At 41.0% G+C, this 14,619-nt stretch overlaps 1 protein-coding gene and 1 long non-coding RNA gene across 2 annotated transcripts in view; one reads left to right on the top strand and one right to left on the bottom strand.

Moving 5' to 3' along the window:
* LOC309350908 overlaps nucleotides 1–14,619 on the bottom strand; it is a 1,133,389-nt gene that overhangs the window by 37,589 nt on the left and 1,081,181 nt on the right. The gene's annotated exons all lie outside the window — the stretch shown is intronic.
* Nucleotides 1–14,619, top strand: part of TBC1D22A (TBC1 domain family member 22A) — a 118,138-nt gene that overhangs the window by 22,871 nt on the left and 80,648 nt on the right. The window contains exons 5-7 of the mRNA XM_081877979.1: nucleotides 6,423–6,493; nucleotides 12,076–12,204; nucleotides 13,336–13,398. Of these exons, the coding sequence (XP_081734105.1) occupies nucleotides 6,423–6,493; nucleotides 12,076–12,204; nucleotides 13,336–13,398 (263 nt within the window). The remainder of the gene's footprint in view (nucleotides 1–6,422; nucleotides 6,494–12,075; nucleotides 12,205–13,335; nucleotides 13,399–14,619) is intronic.

Raw genomic sequence — 14,619 nt, 5'->3', positions numbered from 1 at the left:
CCATTTGGGTTTTATGGACACATTGGGAATTTTGAGAGTGTTGTGGGTACCATCACAAAATGCGCAGTGCGGTGTGTGGCCTGTCCAAAAGTGGCGGGGTGTTGCCAGGCTATTTATTCTAAATATGACAGCAAACTCACTCAACCAGTGGTTGTAACACATTTCCCCAGCCTTTTGTGATGCTTGATACATTTCAAAGAAGGCAAACTGGAGAGGATGGGGTTTTACTCCGTTTCTTGGGCAGGTTATTTGAGTACAGTGCAATAAACCTTACCCACCCAGGTCATCCCAATTTAACTTCCAATAATTTGCACTGCATCCAAAATCAATATCCCACTGGCAGGCAGTTTTTGGAGGGGAGGTTGCTGAACCTCTTATGTGATCTGTGCCATTTGGCTGCCATCTTGGATCCTCCCCATTTGTAATGCAAGCACTGTTCCCTGTCAGATTAGCACATCTGAGGGAATGGGTTGTGTATCTGGCAGTGACCACAACCAGTAGCCATAGGCAGGACCCATGTCCTCTTAACCATTAGGATGTGTGACAAAATGGATTCCTGAGCTAACGGGTGTCAGATTATTTGCTTTGAGCAATATCTTTTCTCATTTCATTTTCATTTTATATGATCTTTCTATTTTTTTACCTCATTTTAAAAACCCAGCATTTGAAATACTTGCAGCAGCCTGTTGCAGGGATAAATGATGTGTTGGATTTGCACCTTCTTATAGTCTTCTGTAGTATTGTGAAAGTAATCTTGCTGTTGCATGATCAAAGTAGTGGTTTGCAGTTGTTTACTAAGAAGCAACCAGCTTTCTCTTTTTAAAATGTCTTGCCTGTGATCATCGTAAACCTGTATAGACTTTTGCTATTTTAGTCACGGGAAGCTAGAAAAAGAGGCTCCATATGATGCCATACAATATTAACCTTTTCCTAATTAAATCCTGTAGAACATTGGCTGTGAAATCAGCAGTATTGAGAGAGTAGTCTATGTAATTAGACTTTTTGGAAGTGTTTGTTTACAGTTGATTTCAGACAAAACTGTTTTTATATGCACAAAGCAGATGGTAATATTTGACACTATATCCTTATTGGAATATGTTAAAGCCTCGATTTAAACTTTTTAAACACTTATGTGAAATGCAGTCTTTGTCTTTTTCATTTAAAACGAGGGAGAGTAAAGCACAAAATTTCTAGAATTGGAGCAGTGTTCAACTCTTCAATATGTTAAAACCCCTAAAGGGAGGGTTGTATATCTGTGGTGGCCCATGTGTTTTACATACTAAAGGAAAGATGGGATAAAAACATTTATGATTAATTCCTGAATATCCACGTAGGGCTGGGAATGTCTCCTGAATAGATACAGTCAGTTGGTGTAGAAAATCTCATGCTTTATCAACTGAGCTATCTGAAGTCACAATTCATCGTGGTTTGGCTTAGCATTACATAAAGCCAGGCCGTTGTGGCCCTAACTTAGTGCTCTGCTAACTAGGGCTTAAAACTTAGTTATCCTAGCTTCTTTTGAGAGAAATTTTACAACAGAAAAGCTTAGTAATATCTCAGAGAAGATGCTTCTAATGTCTGGGCATCTGCTCAATGTCATGTATCCTTCTGCAGAGTACAGCTTGTGTGGAAATGTTTGAAATGAAACGTAAAAGGAGAATTAAGTATTTGCAGGAAAAATCCTCAACAAAGGCTTTATTCCCCCTTTCCCATTCAAACAGAATGTATGTATATAAACAGATTAGATCAGGTAAACAAACTTATGCGTAAGTCTTCTGTAATGACTAGACGAGCAGTTGGAAAACACAGCAATTGTGTTTTGAGCAAAAGTATTTGAACAAATACTTGTTTTTTCCATTATTTAAATTTTCTGATTCTTTGATAGCATGGAAGCAGATCTCTTTGTCTGTCTGCATAGTGAGTGTGCAATGCAGAGAGATAGGAAGATGAGATGAAAAATGCTTGAAGTGAGGTCACTGACTGGTTAAGACCTTTATGATTTCACTGATACCTCGGATATGCTAAAATTTGCACTGGAAATGCCCTTAGATCTGTTGTAGATGTAAGGGTAACAGTACGTTGAGCAGGTAATGTGTGTAAGTGGCCACTGCACATTTACCAGGTCTCATGGAGAATGTTATAATAATCTTTCCATAAAGAGGGACTGTGCACATTTCCTGGTCATGTGTAGTCTTCCAGCAGGCTTGGGGAATGCACATATCACATTTGTATTTTGTACATTCTCTGGGCATTATGCACAGTTTCCAATAAAAAGGTCTGTTTTTTTACACACACACACACACACACACACACACACACACACACAGTATTGTTTGCTCTATAAGATGCACCAGACCATAAGACGCACCTAGTTTTTGGAGGAGGAAAACAAGAAAAAACATATTCTGAATCTCAGAAGCCAGAACAACAAGAGGCATCGCTGCGCAGCGAAAGCAGCGATCCCTCTTGCTGTTCTGGTGTCTGGGATAGCTGCGCAGCCTGCATTTGCTCCATAAGACGCACACACATTTTCCCGTACTTTTTAGGAGGGAAAAAGTGAGTCTTATAGAGCAAAAAATAGGGTAATACCCCGCCCATCTGGCTGGGTTGTCAACAGTATGCAATCTGTACCCAGTGGGCTGCGTTTGACCCACTCCTAATCTTTTGTGGCTCACAACATACCAACATAAGCAGGGAGAAGAAGGATTAATCTTTTATGCAGTCCATCTTCTTTTCAACTGTTCCTTATCACATGGATTGTGGAGAGAAGAGAATTTTAAACCTTTCTCCCTCTCCCTCCTCAAAAACCTCCTCTCACCATCTTGATGAAAATTGTCACCCTCTGCTGTTATTAAACTTAGGAAAAAACTTAGTAGTAACATGTTCAGTCATAATTGGGATTGCTGGGGAGGGAAGAGTGTACTAGCTGAGGTAGGATTGCCTAGCAGGAAAATCAGAGACTGACAAGAGAGGGGTTATAAAGTATTCCTGGTCCCATCTGCTGCCATTTCTGACCCTGCACATTTGCTGACAGATTCCTTCCAAGAGAATTCAGCTTTTTTATGGGTAAAGGTTGTCCACACCTAGTCTCATTGATGTAGTCTTTTTCAAGGGGGAGGAACTCCACAACACCCTTCTCTGCATTTATGAAGGGATCAACTGCTAGGCAAACAGGTCTCTTAAATGCACTTGCAGCAGCTGGTAATGATACAGCTTGCATTAATTATCTCTTGGCTCAGTAGAGACAAGGCTGTCAAGGAGCCAAACCTCAGGAGAAAATGGGTGATATCCAGTGATGTGTCTGCCTGCATGTTCAGTGAAGATCCACTTGCACAGTGGGACTTATGATTTCTCTTCCCCCATCTGCATGCCTCCAAATTCTGCCCTAGAGGGTTCTTCAATCATCTGGAGCATATTTGGGTTAGCGGGCCACACGAGGGGAACTGCAGGGTGCAAGGAGAAGCTTAATCTTGAGCTCCTTGTCCGTAGATACAAATGAATTTCTTGCAAATCCAGTACCTTTTTCATTGGCAAAATGCAGCATGCCAGTTCTGTGTGCTCATTGTCCACTGTCCCTGTCTCTGGCTATTTACCAATCTCGTCCAACTTTTTTTTTAAAAAAATGAGTGGGATTGTTGAACTAAAGAAGGAAGAAAAATCCTGAATGCTAATGCAACCTTTTTTTACTGCATCTTTTGGATTCTGGCCATGTGCACCAAGAAGTCACAAGTGGGCAGACAATGACTAGCCTTGCAGGGATGAGGGCAGAGGTTCCTGGTCTCTCTAACAGATGGCTCCATGACACTTCTGAAAGGTGAACCTTTTTCTAATTCAAATACAAGATGGCCTGCTGAGGAATTGGCTTGCTGCCTTATTGTTCAAGTATGTTTTGAGACTTGCTTCTATAGCTTTATTTTCTTGGCTTGTAGCTATGGCTCTCTCAGCTATAAATAGTTGACAGTGTGGATATGTGAACCTTATTCAGGTTCCTCTGCAATGCTGGCCAGCTAGCCTCTTTTTAAGAACGTTTGAATTACCAGAAACATCCAGCATTTGTAGTGAGCAGTTATGGCATAGCTTCTGCTGTGTCATAAACTTCAATATTGTCTACCTACCAAGACTACTAGTGTTTGGGATAGTCTCATGAATGTGTTGTGCCTAAGAAGATATAATTGAATTAATCTGCTGCTTGCTAAAATGATGTTTAAAATTGCAAGTAATGCTTAAATGCCTCTTCAAATAGATGGAATAAGGTGTAATCAACCTAATGTGCTGAAATATTTCTATTAATATATCTTGTGCTATAGTAGGACTAGACAACTTGATTTTCGAATTGGGCTTTGAGGGAGAATTTAGAATGTGACATTGAAGATAACTCCCTCTTTTATATTAAATGGCATTATACTAAACTGTATTAAAAATATGTTTCTCTCCAAGTTGCCAGGTGTTACAAGAGAGTGTGATCAAAGAGAGCCAGCATTTTGTGTTGGACTGGGAGTTGGGAGACCCAGGGTTCAAATCACCACTCAGCCATGAAGGTCCAATGGGTGAGCTTGGGCCAGTCACTGTCTCTCAGCCTAGCTTACTTCACAGGGTAGTCGTGAGGGTAAAATGGAGAAGGGGGGCAGTGTTTTAGCCGTGGCAGCACAGTAAGTACATATGACACCATGGCTTCCTGGCATATTACACTGATCCCGGTCTGACTGCACTGGCTACCAATTAGTTTTTGGTCCCAATTCAAAGTGCTGGTTTTGACTTATAAAGCCTTAAACGGCACAGGACTGCAGTTACCTCAAGGACCGCCTCTTTCCATATGAACCTACTCGGACCCTGAGATAATCTTCTGAAGCCCTTCATATGCCTCCTCCTCGAGAGGTCCGAAGGTTGGCAACACAAGAACAGGCCTTCTCTGCAGTGGCCCCCTGTCTGTGGAATGCTCTCCCCAGGGAAGTTCACCTGGTGCCTTCGTTACACACCTTTAGGCGTGAGGCAGAAACGTTCCTTTTTAACCAGACCTTTGGTTGATCTGATTGACATCCTATGCCTTTTTAAAAATGTGGCTCTTTTTTGAGTGTGTGTTACTGGGTTGTTGTTTTCATTCTGATTATATCTATTGTGGTTTTTATGTTGATATTTTCTGTGAACCACCCTGAGACCTCCGGGTATAGAGCGGTATATAAATTCAATAAATAAAATTATAAAATAAATAAAGATGATTGCACTACCCCGATACTGGAGAGATGACTTTCATCTGAATTTGCCATGGTTGGCCATTTTATTCTGCCTCTTTATTCTGCTTGTTCTGTGTACTGGATTATATAGGTGGTGGTTTATGACATTTTTTTTAAAAAAATAAAAATAAGATGTAAGAAAGCTCAAACGACACCACAGCTGGCTCTTCAAGATAATCCACTTCACCTTGCTTCATGATATGGTGCCTTTTATAAGTGCCACGCAAGCTAAGAAATTTTCAGTTCCATCCCAGATTGTATAGTCTTCACTGGTCAGTTGTTAGCAAACAGGAGACAGCATGGTTTCAGTAACAACCATGAAATTCCATATATTTCTGTCTTGAGTTGCAACACCTGTATGATCTATGCTTTATGAAGGCAGCTTTATCTTGTAGGTGACTTTAGTGGATGCAATGTGCCATATAATTCCAGTCCAGATTGCATATGTGCCAGTAAATTGCAGTATGTGTGTATTTATTTCCAAAGATAAAGGGATGTGACCAGCCCTGTGGCTTTGCAAGTAGCCCTGAAGTAGGTCTGGGAGAACCAGCCAATCTTGAAATGTTTTTTAACTACTACTCCGGCTCCCTGACTATTGGCTGTGCTGCCTAGGGTTGATGGGAGTTGTAGTTCCACAGTATCTGTAGGACGGCTCATCCTTCCTTATTGTTGCGAAGTTTCCAAAGTTCAGTGCAACTGTATTGTGATAAAGGTTTTTCTCCCTCTGCTGGGGTGCTGTAAGATCAAACTGTTAATTTTGTTACAGACCACTGAAGCTCCTTATTCTTGTTCTTTAGGATTATGTGACACATGGTCCATCTTATTTTTTTATATTCAGTGATGATGTTTAGAGCCCAAAGTTGTGGTCAACTGTTCTTATGCTTCATGCACAGTGCCTTGTATGACATACACCATATTTTTCCGTCTATAAGACTAGGTTTCCCCCCTTAAAAATAACATCAAAAATTAGGGGGCGTCTTATACACGGGGCCATCTCTCCCCATTTTCTTAAATCTGAGTCCCCCCTTATACATGGGGGCGTCTTATAGACAGAAAAATACAGTAACTTGTTAATGTTGTATAGCTTGATATATAACTTGGTATTTTTCTTTTCAAGTGACCTTAATTTGAATGCTTTTTGGTGCCAGTTTCTAACTGAAGTTTGCTCTTTCTTTTTTGTTGGGAGAGTAGAAGAATTACGGAAGTTGAGCTGGTCAGGAATCCCGAAAGCTGTTCGGCCAATTACATGGAAGCTCCTTTCAGTAAGTACTTCAGTATTTTGTGATGATAGTGTTATTTCTCTCACCACATATAATTTTGCTTGAGTCATAGCTAATCAGTAGCGCTCCAAAACAGTGTGACAAAAAGGACGTTGTTCTGTTCTCAATTTCAAGCTTGGTTTGTCATAAGAGAATAGAGTAGTAAATCATGACAAGTGCTGTATTTTTCTTTGTTGCCCTCCCCCCCCAGCTCCTAAATGCCTTGTAGTGTTAAATAAAAAATTAGTTTCAAACAATAAAGTTAAATATATTCCAACTATGTGCATATGTGTTTCTTACAGTATTGGTGTAAATTAGAAAATGGTGTTTATTGATACTGGTGTTAAGTAGAATTGTTTCCTTGCCTAGTGGCAAAATGTTTTGAGGAGGGTGTATGTATCTAAGGTATCTTGCACCCAAGTGAACATGAATTCTGCTTCATCAGCGAATATTCATGTTGGCTTTTTAACATTCCAAGTTACAAATCCTGCAGTTTAGCACTGTTGAATTTTTTAGAGAAGACTTAAAACAGCGTTCTTTTTTTACCCCCCTTTTTTGAGGAAGATCAATCTGTGGGGAATGTGAAGTGTTCACTTCAGAAGAGGTCTGATTTCCAGTGTTTAAAAAGATTCTTTCTTGCTAATGAGTCTCGATAAATTTCTAGGCTTAGTGCTTTCTAATCCAAAATTCAGATGCAGCTCTTAACAGTGAATATTTAATAAGTAGTCTCTTGCAATTAAAATTAAGTACACAGAATGCAGTAGCTGGTTTTTTTCTTCCCCTGGTAAAGTATACATTTAAAATGCTGACTCTTCATCCTGAAGTTCAAGCCGAGTTAGGCCATCTATTTACCCTATGATGCTGGCTTGATAGAAGAATGGGAAAAGCTATAAGCCATGTTGGCTGCAAGGTTATTACTTTGATTAGATTGGGATTTTTTTTTAAAGAAGCAAGGCAGAAATTGTATAACGTTCCACACTCCTTCCTTGTCCCTGCTTCCTTGAATCCATGTTTCCTATCCAAAGTCAATGTCCCTAAAATGGATTTCTTATTGAGCACTTCTCTACCATTTGAAATGATCGTGTTTTGTCCCCTAGTCGCTGAATATTTGACATGGTAGTGATCTTATGTAGTAGAAGTAATGCTTTATTTCATGTTGTATTGAGATGTTTGTAACCTGCCCTGGGACTGCACGGTGAAGGGTGAGCTTTAAATATAAGTCAGTAAGTGGTTTTTTTTAAAGAATTAGCAGTAAAAAGAAAACGTATTAGAATTAGAAAAAAGAACAAAGATTCTCTGAATAGCCATTAACAAAGAACAAAGATTCTCTGAATAGCCATTAAAGGTAAAGGTAAAGGGACCCCTGACCATTAGGTCCAGTCGTGACCGACTCTGGGGTTGCGCGCTCATCTCGCTCTATAGGCCGAGGGAGCCGGCGTTTGTCCGCAGACAGCTTCTGGGTCATGTGGCCAGCATGACTTAGCCGCTTATGGCGAAACCAGAGGAGCACACGGAAACACTGTTTACCTTCTCGCCGGAGCGGTGCCTATTTATCTACTTGCACTTTGACGTGCTTTCGAACTGCTAGGTTGGCAGGAGCAGGGAACGAGCAACGGGAGCTCACCCCGTCGCAGGGATTTGAACCGCCGACCTTCTGATCGGCAAGTCCTAGGCTCTGTGGTTTAACCCACAGCGCCACCCGCATCCTTGAATAGCCATTAGTTTGACATAAACATCCCCATTTTATCTGAATGTCTTCTAACTTGTCCACATGCACAGATGAGCCCTTGAAGTATAATTTTAAATAAGGCTGTAAGATCTCCTAAAGCCAGAAGGAGAGGTAAATGCTTTGAACTAGTGGCTAATGTGTGCTTTCTTACCTGCAAAAATAAAACATGGCTTGCGAGGGAACAGGATATTGAACTTGTCTAAAAGAGAGGGTGTGTTGATTAATCTTTGAAACTGATTAGCAGCAAATGTCTCTGTTCTAAGGAAAATATTGGTATATTTAGTCATAAATTAAATTGCTTTCTAATGGGACAAATAATGTATTCTGAAGAGTACAGACTCCTGAAAAAGAAATGCAGTCTTGACATCTTAATATCCTAGCTCACTACTTTGCATAAGGTTAAATATTGAATTCTAGAGATTGCATCTGGAGCTGATACAATATCTGGGAAACTTTGTCTTTCTCCAGCTTATTGTTTCAACAGAAATGTTTAGCTGGTGTCAGGGCTGGTCCAAGATATTTTGTAGCCTGAAGCAAACAAAAGGATGGCGCCACCTATTCAAAATGCAGAAGTTGTTTGGACTAGCTGTTGGATCTGTTGTCAATAATGCCATGGAAATAGTGTTCTGTGCTACGCTTGAGGGTAGCAGGCTAGCTAGGGATCAGAGAGCAAGGCTGTGTTTCACACAGCTATTTTCCAAAACCTCACTGCTACTTCCTGCCCCCCAACATCTGTCTCTTGAGGCTGCTGCCTAGTGGCTGGCCCTGTTTGGTGCTGAAAATGAAATGTTCTAATAATGGGAACTTTTATTCATGTCTTTGGCACCACTGTAACGGATAAAATGTTGGATCTCTGTGAGAGAGACATGAGCCCAGAGCCCAGATGAACCATGAAGCTCGCTGGCCACCTTTGGATGAGTCACTGACCAAGTTCAGACATAGTGATCTTTCTAATTATGACTCCCCCCCCCCCGCACACTTGCTCTTCCCTTTGGTTGTGTGCCATAACGCAAATCTTCCAGGTTTTGTTAAACCACAGCCACCCATTACATTTGGATAACAACACTGATGTAATCTCTACTTACAAACCAGAATATGAAATTGATATGAAACCAGTTTCCCAATTCGGTTGTAATTGGAAGTTTAACAAATCCTGAAAGATTCCCCTTACAACAGATGAAAATCCCCTTAAAATCATTGTTCGAATAAGGCTTGGTTTATTAGACCAAGTTGGTTACATTTGAAATTCACCATTGTTGCCAGGCTTGCTACACCTGTGGATTCTTCCTTTTTAGGTCTGGGGTGTGACCTCTTCCTTTTCTCAGACTGACATTATAAGGGTGGCTTATGAAAGATAAAATGGGGCCATTAAGTGCTGACCTGGATAATAAGTCTATCTTTTTTTCTTTGATTTTGACTTCAGATGAAAGATTTTTAAAAGTTCATATGCAGGACTTTCCTATGAGTCCATTCCTTGGCTGTGTTTATGCGAAAGACTTAATAGAACAGGAAACACGAGGATCCAGTAAATTGAGGAAATGGTTATCCTTTGATTTAGCTTTTAAGTTAAGCAGTTTTTTACATCGATAGCTTCCTTTTCCCAGACTTTTTATAACTTGTGTGCAATGTTTATAAACTAGTTGAGTTCTCATACTACCAGCATAGTCTGTAACACTTTATATAAATAGCTTTGCAGAAACACTTCCTGCATTGTATACACCAAGCACATAGGCTTGATTACTTAAATCCAGATGAGTTTATTGATTTGCATCAAAGCTTTTTATTACTTGTTGAATTGTTTTGTACACTACACTTCCCCTACTTCATAGACTGTAGCCTTGTTCTTTTGAAGGTTGTAAAAGTTCTTCAATAGATCCCTGAATCATTTCACTTAATAGTATTGGTACTTTGCCATGCATACACAAATACTTGCTTAATTTACATTAAGTTTCTTTTATCTTGTCTCCTGGGGTGTGATATATCAATCTTGTCCAAACTTTGTCAGAAATGCTCTGGTGTGCAACATATGGTTTGATTGCTCTGAAGCTTTTCATTTTTCATCAGCAGCTATTTCTCACTTTCATTTTGTTTTCAAAATGTTTTAAGCACTCAGTCCGAAATCCAAAATGTTTAATCTACTGAGTAATAGGACTGCAGGGGGGAAAATCCTGTTCTACAAAGACAAATACATTCCCTTTTAAAAATACTGTTGATTCCCATTGGGATGTGTTTGGAGAAAGCATATTCTGGTTGCAAGCCAGAACTGTCGGTCACAATTTTTTAGCTCCTCTCCCACCAACTCTCCCATCCCCCTAGCTGGCATTTTCCTTTCATGGGAGGAGATGCATACATTTTTAAGACTGCTCTTTGTGTGTCTCCAAAGTGTTGGGGACAGACTAAATTTGCTTTGGAGAAGCACCACTTCTTGATTCTGACCAAGTCTGAAGTGGCCCACTTCACTTTGGGCTGTGAAGCGAATGTGCACACAATGACCCAGTATAATTCCTCAGTGCGACTTAGAATATATTAGCACAGGAGCCATAGCTAGTTTGCTCAAGCTTCCCTATCTATGGTTTGGGTTACACATTCTTTTTGTAAGGCTATATATGGTCTCTGTTGTAGCCTGTTATATGAAGTGGAGAAACTATTTACAGTGGTGCCCCGCAAGACGAATGCCTCGCAAGACGGAAAACTCGCTAGACGAAAGAGTTTTCCGTTTTGGAGGTGCTTCGCAAAACGAATTTCCTATGGGCTTGCTTTGCAAGACGAAAATGTCTTGCGAGTTCCTGCGGGTTTTTTTCCCTCCCCCCCCCTTTTTCTAAGCCGCTTATCCGCTAAGCTGATAAGCTAAAAGCCGCTAAACCGCTAATAGCGCTAATCCGCTAAGCCGTCAATGGGCTTGCTTCACAAGACGAAAAAACCGCTAGACGAAGAGACTCGCGGAACGGATTCTTTTCGTCTTGCGAGGCACCACTGTACAGGCATCTCAGACTGGGAACTTTTTGGAGCTATCACCTCTTAGAGTAGGCAATGCAGTGGTACCTCGGGTTAAGTACTTAATTCGTTCTGGAGGCATGTTCTTAACCTGAAACTGTTCTTAACCTGAAGCACCACTTTAGCTAATGGGGCCTCCTGCTGCCACTGCACCGCGAGAGCACGATTTCTGTTCTCATCCTGAAGCAAAGTTCTTAATCCGAGGTACAATTTCTGGGTTAGCGGAGTCTGTAACTTGAAGCGTATGTAACCTGAAGCATATGTAACCCGAGGTACCACTGTATTGGGTTAGATCTTGGGTCTCCAGCTATTTTTGGACTACAATTCCCATCCCTGACCACTGGCCCAGCTGGCTGTGGACCCAAGTTTGGGAAACCCTGGTCTCGTTAAACCAGTGGAATGACTTGGAATAACACACCACATAAATGGAAGAGAAATGCAATGCTATATTGAAGCGAATGCTTTCTTTAAAAGAGGAACAAAATGGATGGGGGAAAGTGAATTAAATTCCATTTACAATTGCACTGGAGACCCTGTGTTTTGCAATGAATGCACAGGCCCACTTTGAGTATACATCCCTGGTTCATAAAATATGGATTATGAACCCCCCAAAGAGTTGGGGGTCAAGTGATCTGTTTGTTTTAAGTCAGAGGTCCCCAGTTTGGATGTAATGAGGAACTCTGGCTTAAAACCAGGATACCTGCACCAAAGCCAGTGCAAGATGAGAGAAGTAGCCATGGTTTGCGAAACTGTTAATTTGCATCAGAAATGGGCCATAGAACAATTTTCAAGGGAGGGAGAGTTTTTAATGAACAATTGGCAAACGATTTTTCTACAATTTAAAATGTGTGTCACTTTCTAGGGTTACCTCCCTGCAAATATAGAACGGAGAGAAGGCACTTTACAAAGGAAACGGAAAGAGTATTTTGCTTTTGTGGAACAATATTATGATTCAAGAAATGAAGAAACTCACCAGGAGACATACAGACAGGTGAAGGAACTGAAAAATGTCTTCAATTAAAGGAAATTTCACATGCATTCCAATGCCTTTTTCAATATTACATCACATCATTTCTGAGAGTGCCCCTGGCTTTTATTGAGCTTCTCATTCACCCTTCCAGGCACACAAAGAGCAATGGGACCAGGCTGTCCAGCTTCTCCTTTCTGTGGCTAACTTCCTTTTTCATTCCTTTTTTTTCTCAATTTATAGTTAACCTTGGATACAGATATGGCCTTTGCATGTTTAGCGCAGTGGTTTCCAAATCTTCTGTCTTCATGGAATACTTTGCGCATTGACTTTGGGAACCCCTGGGCAGTTGCCAGTGTGAATCTTGCGCATTTAAAATACCGGTGCAGCCTTTTGTAGAGGTCAATTTGCACGGAGCACTCACTGGCTAAGGCAGCTGGGCTTCTCCAGTGCCACACCTGAACAGAGTCTGCATCTTGGAATGCACCTGACATTCTCCTGCATCTGAACCTTGTTTAGAAAGTGTAGTGAGCAAACTGTCTTTCAGTCTGTTGGCCATTATTGGTCCTCTTCCTGTGAAATCCCTGATAGGCGTCCAAGATATTCTAAGATTCCTAGGAACATAGTTTAAAAACCATGAAAACAATGGAAGGGAAGGGATAATCCAGACCTTCAGGAAGCCTTTCTTGAGGGGCTAATAGAAGGGACAATGGAGAGCTAATGCATCTTGTAAAATATTACAAAATCAATCCTGTTAGCCAGATGTTGCCCTGTAAACTTGATCTACCATTTACTTTGTGGGTATTTCTTTAATATTTGTGTTGTGCTTTGTCTGCATTTTGAAGGAGTTTGTGCAGTACAAAAGGGAAATGTTAACCTACGTACTCCCCATATTCAGAATTACCATTGATTTTTTTCCCTTTATGTGTTAATTCACTGTCTATCAAATGCTCAAATTACTGAGTCCTGTGCAATTCATATGCACTTTAAATACTTCATAAAGGCTTATAGGGAAGGCCTGTAAAGAATAAGGAAAATTGAAAACCTGCATTACTTCACTAGCTTTTTTTTAAAAAAATAAGCAGTTTTAACAATAACATTATAAACTTAGTCATCATTTGAAGGTTTCTGAAAATTAAAAGATTTCTTTTTCAGATTCATATAGATATTCCTCGGATGAGTCCGGAAGCTTTAATTCTTCAACCCAAAGCAACAGAGGCAAGTAATACTGTGAGATAATAAATCTAACTGTCCCAACTGTGTGATCTGCTTGTTTGTGTATTGTTGGAGTACACATTTCAACTTCTCTGGAGATGCCATACTGAAAAGTTCTTCTTCTTGGCAAACAATCTTACACCCATATAAGACAGCCATTTCTGCATTCTTGGGGAAATTCCCTGGGATATATATTTTTTAATGCCCTCAACAAGGGGTGAGCATGCTTATTGTCCTTCAGGAGCCCTAATGTTGACAACTGAAGTTCAGCTGGGGCAAGCAGGGGAAGGCCAGTGAGGCAGAAGCTGAAAACTGGTGGACTCAAGCCACAGTTTATAGCCTACTGGAAAGAGGGATGCACTCTCCTAAGGCTTGCATTAAAAATGTAAAGGGATCCCTGACCATTAGGTCCTGTCATGACCGACTCTGGGGTTGCGGCGCTCATCTCGCTTTATTGGCCAAGGGAGCCGGCATACAGCTTCCGGGTCATGTGGCCAGCATGACTAAGCCGCTTCTGGCAAACCAGAGCAGCACACGGAAACGGCGTTTACCTTCCCGCCGGAGCAGTACCTATTTATCTACTTGCACTTTGGCGTGCTTTCGAACTGCTAGGTTGGCAGGAGCAGGGACCGAACAACGGGAGCTCACTCCATCGCGGAGATTCGAACCGCCGACCTTCTGATCGGCAAGTCCTAGGCTCTGTGGTTTAACCCACAGTGCCACCCACGTCCCATTATTAATGTGGCTTGCATTACCCACATCTAATTTTCTCCCCTAGTTTGTGATGCTGCAAACTTTTTTGGGCTTTGACCCTTTTGATGTGGAAATAATTTGGGAAAGTAAGTATGCCCTTAAAATTATAATTAATCACTCAACCCATGAACTCTCTTATCTGTCTTGGAATGGCAATAAAAGTAAGTTGGGGAGGCATATTTTCCATGAGGCATCCATCAGTTTAGTTGAACTGGCCCATACAGCACCACTAATTCTGCAGTGCCACTCGGATTTGGGGTTAGATGAACAGTTCCCACTCACCTATCCATGGACTTCAGTAGACTGTGCTATAAAGCAATTGTACTATAGTGCTGAGGCTCAGGGTTAGTTCAGCAAGAAGCTAATCTTCCAGACCCAGATCTTGGCACTACTGGGGAGATAAGTTTCCCGGTTGTCTTTTTTACTGGCTCTCATTTTTTGCAAGTCACAGTCTACTTGATCTCAGTTCTT

The sequence above is a fragment of the Podarcis erhardii genome, assembly GCF_964252035.2.
Source record: "Podarcis erhardii genome assembly, chromosome: 10".
In the NCBI taxonomy this organism is placed as follows: domain Eukaryota; kingdom Metazoa; phylum Chordata; class Lepidosauria; order Squamata; family Lacertidae; genus Podarcis; species Podarcis erhardii.
Note: the sequence above shows the minus strand (reverse complement) of the source record. Positions and strands in the feature narration are given on the sequence as shown.